This window comes from Poecilia reticulata, linkage group LG3 (genome assembly GCF_000633615.1).
Source record: "Poecilia reticulata strain Guanapo linkage group LG3, Guppy_female_1.0+MT, whole genome shotgun sequence".
In the NCBI taxonomy this organism is placed as follows: Eukaryota; Metazoa; Chordata; class Actinopteri; order Cyprinodontiformes; family Poeciliidae; genus Poecilia; species Poecilia reticulata.
In genome coordinates this window covers 14,589,043-14,595,042 of record NC_024333.1, presented here as the reverse complement: position 1 = coordinate 14,595,042, position 6,000 = coordinate 14,589,043, and the positions used below count along the sequence as shown (strand labels likewise).

The 6,000-nt window shown below is 39.5% G+C and overlaps 1 protein-coding gene across 4 annotated transcripts in view; it reads left to right on the top strand.

The window, feature by feature from the left end:
• The first annotated feature begins 392 nt into the window (after positions 1-392).
• txlng (taxilin gamma) overlaps positions 393-6,000 on the top strand; it is a 35,544-nt gene continuing 29,936 nt past the window's right edge. The window contains exons 1-3 of one of the 4 annotated variants that reach the window (XM_008405031.2): positions 393-498; positions 1,844-1,960; positions 4,607-4,754. In XM_008405031.2, the coding sequence (XP_008403253.1) occupies positions 1,868-1,960; positions 4,607-4,754 (241 nt within the window). In that variant the 5' untranslated portion in view covers positions 393-498; positions 1,844-1,867. Of the gene's footprint in view, positions 499-546; positions 636-1,162; positions 1,328-1,843; positions 1,961-4,606; positions 4,755-6,000 lie in introns of those variants that run through there. The other 3 variants (XM_008405028.1, XM_008405030.2, XM_008405029.1) reach the window with 3 other exon arrangements.

Sequence of the window (6,000 nt, the reverse complement as noted above, 5' to 3'; positions counted from 1 at the left end):
AAACTTGGATAGTTTGTGTTGTTTACTTTTAAAATATGTACTGCTTCATGTTGTTTTATTAAAGTTCTTGTTTTATTTGTATTTTGTGCTAGCCTTTAAATAAAAACATTTTTATTTCTGGAAAAGATACAAGTCCTGTTTGGAAGGCGCAGGTAAATGGTCGTTTTTGCCCTTGGTTTAAATTTTGCATGAAGAATCTTACGATGCTGACTGATATGAAGAGTTTCACCTTCAAGTTAAAATAATACAATTTGAATTCAGATTGGTCTGCTCTTTAATTTAACATTAGAGATGGATCGGCTAATATTTAAAAAACACATACTAAGCTAAACAAGATTAGAACAATAAACTACAAAGTAGATAAAATGAATGTTTCCGTTTTTTGGAAACACATCAGTGGTTATAGTTTGAAAGGTGGTACCCGGATGTCGTATGCGTTCACGTCACACTAACTAGCTTCTGACGTCCTCCTTCGAGCAGTACAGTGAAAATATTCAGGTGAGTGTTTTTAGGACTGTTTATCGGAGTGTTTTGTATTGTGGCATGCAGACTATACGCTACCTGAACGCACTGAACGAAGTTTTACAAAGAGGTCTACAGCGCAGTGATTGTTTTCATTTGTTCAACATTTTGAAGTAAGTTCGCCAACAAGACTAGCGTCAGTTAGCTTTAAGCTAACTATTAGCTCGCTAGCAGTAGCTACGTAACACCGTGTAACGTAAATGTTTTTACGGTTTTGGGGTTTGATCTCGACAGCTGTATTTTTTGCTGTTCCGAGTAATACTTGAGAAGTTTCTGGGAAAGAGACACTTTGTGTTTCAGTGGGACTCCGTTCACACGGAGCAGAATGACGCCATGTTGCTAAAACGACCCGGAACAGAGTGGGAACACATGCGTTCCGCTCAAGTCTGCCCTCAGAGGGTTCCAGAAAACTTGTTTCTCTGGAAAATCACGTTTGCCACTCGGTCTGGGGTTTCTCGTCACCGTCTCATACGCGAAGCGAAACTATGTGTCGTTTCAAATTTAGTTTAGGCTTAAATATTTTTATATAGTAAATACCAGCATGTTTTTCAACTTTTTAAAGTTATTTGAAGTGTATTTGTTTTATTGTATATTTAAATAATTATTTTCCGGTCTTTTTGGTTTCGTTTCCACACTAAAGGGTCCAGTGAGGCTGGTGCTGATGTTAGGGTCAAGCTAAACACCTGCTAATTCTAACAACTCTTGAGTGAACGCAACAACAACGAGTTGCTAGAGGCTCCTCTGGCGTCCAACAAGCTACAGCTGAATAAAAGAGTTTCTTGGAACCAGAATTCTGACCCTTCCAGTTGTGTACTGTTTTTATGTTCCCAAAGATGCATCCAGGACCATTTTATAGAATAGTGAACTTGCCCACAATGTATTCCTTTTTATTCAACAGATGTTAACAAAGAAAAAAAAAATAGAAATGTGTAAAAAGACAATGGTGAGACTTGATCAACATAGCTTGGGTCTGAAGCTGTGTTGCTACAGACACACTTAGACATTGGATCATCTTCTAAGTGTTAATTTAACATAGTTGATCAACCATTTAAGATCTTTGACTGGAAGAAGTTTTTATTTGAACTTTACAGGGGTATATTTTGATCCAAAACTCAAGCATGGTCCCTGCCAAGAAGATCCAGCTTGGCCCAGTATCTGACAGCTAGTTGTATTCCCACACAGTCAGGGCAAATTCACAATTCTTTAATTTTGTAAATTCACCTGGTGGACACAAATGGGGTTTAGGGTCACACGGTCTGGCAAAACTTGTACTATACAGCTTAATATAGTGAGTCTAAATTCTAACCATTCTTTTGTTTAGATTTCTAGGGTTGGATCAAAACTGATGGAGACGCCAGGAGTTTGTGAGATTGAGCTGCCAAACAGAAGAATAGTGAGCGGCAGTGAATCCCCAACTGATCTGGATAGTCCATGTCAGGTAGATGACAATGTGATCATTCTTATGTGCTGGCTATTCTCAGGTTTAATCTGCTAGATTATTTTGCACCTTTTAAATTAATATTTACTAACGGTTTTCGAAGCTCCCTGACTTCATTTTCTACAGATATATTGATCACAAAAATGGAAAAATGCTCAGAGTTTTAGGTAAAAATATAATTCGTGATAGTAGGATCTGTCAGAAAGTAAATTTTATAACTGATCAAGATTTTCAGTTTCCAGTTAGGTTATTGTCAGCATGTCCTGTTATGGGCTACATATACTACAAGATCAGCTTTGTTTTAAGATGAGGCTGTTGTTGGTTAGTAGGGGTGTAGCGATACAATAATTTCACGATACGCTATAAGATATTCTGGTCACAATGCGATATGTAACACGAAATTTGTTGAGCGATACGGTGCATTTTTCAGTGCACTTTTATGATTTTCTGAAAGATTTTGGAAGGACAGAGTGATTTTCATGACATTTTGTGTTCCACAGACTTGAATTTAGTTAACTGAAAACTGATTAAAAGCACCAACTACACAATACCTGACTCTGATTGGACAGTCTAACAGTCTGCAGCTGGACAAAATTAATCAAAGATGCAGTGAGATAATTAGTTTCTGTCATTTAATTCATGTGGATTTGACATAAAACTCAAAAGTTTAAACGGTAATCCAGGAGAGTGGGGAGATTATCACCTCTGTAGACTCTCAATATGCAAATGATTGCACTTATGTTTTTTCTTTTGGACACCGTGGTTGCATTTTGGAGTAAAAATGCAGCCACAAATGCAGTCTTTTGGACTATGGGGAAAAAGGCTTTTCTACCTTGGCTCCCGGAGTTAGCTGTGGCTGTAAGCTGCTTTCTTCTAACTGCTAAAGTAGTGGCTCCGCCTCACCCCGTAGTGAGCGACTCCTTCCCCTGTTTGGATCTCTGAGTAGCTGCCTCTCAGACTGCCAGGATCTCATAGTTCTCTCAGTCTCTGATACTCTTTGTCTGTTACTAATAAGAATGATCGATCAGCCATTGTTATCATGGAAATCCTCACTGCGCCGCAGATTCCGGCTGGGGTTTTTTCTGCTCAAAACACAGCACCGCTTCGCACCCGCTTCAGATGTTATCAACCCATGTTCATTCTTCAGGTGATCCTTTATATACAGAACAGAAACCGCTAAGCTAAAAACTAATTACGAAGTGAATGCTACCAGTCAAAATTTGCATTAATTTCGCGATCTCACTGCTTTTGCAGCTGCTCCATTCGCGCCGCTGCTCCTTTCCGCTTCTCAGTTCCGCTTCTCTTTCACGGTTACTAGCGCAACTTTACTTCGTTTCTCAGCAACAACATACAGCCCATCGTTATTTATTGAAGATTTTACATTGCCAAAAACACAGAAATCTAATGTTTTGTTTCGTTTTGTACGTTTGGAAGCTCATTCCCTCTCACATAATCGGAAAAGCCGGGGAATGGCGGYGCTTTTGACATTTCTCTGACATTCGGAAAAATATGGTTTACTAATTTTAACATAACTCCGGTTATACTTAGCCTATTAACACAATTTAAAAACTGGTGTGTAATTTTTAATGTGCACTTTAAGCTCAAGTTGAAAGTGAGACTGAAGAGGCGGAGTCTTGCTGCTATGCCTTCACAAACTAAATGTTAAAAAGAGCTGTAAGGCTATGGACCCCTATGGTTTAACGGATCGATACTTGCGGATGAAAAATCGATACTTTCCGAGGGCGGAAAGTATCGATATATATATCGCCGAATCGATTTATTTATATAACCCTATTGGTTAAAGAGTAGACAGGAGAGCTACTTACATCAAGTTATGGTTAGGACAGTGGCTTCCAAAATGTTTTCTGCTGGGTCCTCCTTTGGTTAATAAGAAAATTTTTGTGAGAGCTGAGTAACATGTAGCATCAGATACCATTATGTGTAAATGAGAGGTTGCACTAGAGCAGGTGTGTCCAACGAGTCGATCTCAGGAAGGTTTTAAGTCGATCTGGCCTGTAGGGTCTTCAGCAGACAAACTGAACGCCACCAGCTGAGACGAGCTTGTTTCTCTGGTTATGACAAATCAAAAATGTACACTTAAGATCCAAAAAGTTTAAACCTTTATTAAAGACAAAAAACCTCAATAAAACATGTTCAAATAATTGAATCAATAAAATAATGATAGTAATCACAGTAATTATTACTTTATTAAGGTGCTGTTTGGTTAACAAAAATCAAAGGCGACCCACAGATGAACTCACTGACAGATTACTATCAGTATTGAAGTTAGCTAATCAACCACTGCTGTGTTCAAGTGACAACTTAACAAAAAGTAACATCAAGCCTGAGAACAGAATATCTTAGGGGACTGATTATTCTGTTAACATCCGTCAGATGTTCTACGTAGACTGGGTCCTTTGAAGGATGCAGACCCTGAATTCAGACACAGCTACTGTGTCCCTCACTTTGTGAATCACTGTGCTGGGGAAACAAAGTTAAAGTTTACTTCTGCAGCATAACTTTTGACATACAACTAAAGATTTAAGCCCTGACCTTTTCTGGAATTTTCAATGAAATCTCCAGCTCAGTGTTGTTTAATGAGAGATTAGAGCTGATGTGTTGTCATAATGGTGTGTGTGTTTATAGGAGGAGGTCGCAGGGTTTCATTTAGGTCTGTGTGGGCCTGAGGAAGAGAGAGGGGAAACCCCGGGTAGAGAGGACAGTCCCAGTGACCTGGGGGAGGCGGAACTTGATCCTGGAGGAGACCCCAAGGCTGGAGACGACAAGGCTTTTGGTAGGAACGCTGCTGCTTGCGTATCTCCGTTTCCTTTATCAGTTTCCTCTCAACAATGCTGAGTTTTCATAATGTTATGGAGTTTTTTTTTTTAAAGTTAAAATATGGTTTATTTTGATGGAACAAAATGTGAGCAAAGGTTGAATGTTTGATTACACTCAGGACACTTGGCCTGCCTTTGTTTATATGTGATGTGTAGGTGGAGTCAGAATATTTTTTGGTGGTCAGGGTCAAAGATCAATCCAGTCCACATTAGTCAATGCTCAAAACTGCAGGAGGTGCATGGATCAAACTGCTAAACACTAAAACAACATTTGGATTAAAGATTCTGCTGCTCAGTGGAAAAATCCAAATGTCATTCACTTAACCTGTTAGTATGAAAACAGTAAGGATGCTCCAATCAGATTTTTTCCCGATCTCTGATTTTGATTTAGGATATAAATGAAACCATAAAATCACTTAATTTAGAGAAAAACGTAAAAAAAAAAAATGCAGGCACAATGCTTCAAGTATTCAATCAGAAGGGCAAACACATACAAGGTTCAAGGTTTTCCCTTGTGTGGCCCTGAAGGGCCACCAGTCTTTACTTGCTCTCCAGCCAGGCTAAGCATTGCTTGTTTTTATTACATTTTTTTTTCTTTTTAAGCATTAGCTAACTACAAGCGTTTTTGCTGCTCTGAGTATTTCACTGGCAGTGCAAGATCATTCTTGAAATATGGGTTTATAATTTATGAAGCCGGTAGCACTCACCAATCACACTTCTGGCGCCTCTGTGCATTGGCTGCCTCGCGCACTATCACGGCTGAATCTCTAAAGTTTACGTGGGCGCGGATTGGCGCACGCCTCCTTTCACTTAAACTGGGCACAGGCTCACCTGTATGGATATTTATCTCAGCCTGCTGTAAGAACTCATATTTCTTTGGAGAACTCTACATCAAGGTATGAGTCAAGTTTAAAAAGCCACCATGTTCGCTCTGCTTACACAGCTCATTGTGAACCGCAATTATAGGTGCGTGTTAAGCATGCAGTGACGATAGTATATCTGTGTGAACAAAGCGTTATGTGCGGCGTGTGTTTATGTCTCAACATGCTGCTCAGTGCGTGGCTCTGTGATTGCACTGATTAAATGTATCAGGTCTGTGTGGGCCTGAGGAAGAGAGGCCCACACAGCCTCTCTTCCTCAGAAATGCAAAGGAATTCTAGACAGTCGGTAGGTAGATAGGTCAGTCAAACTTTATTAATAGAT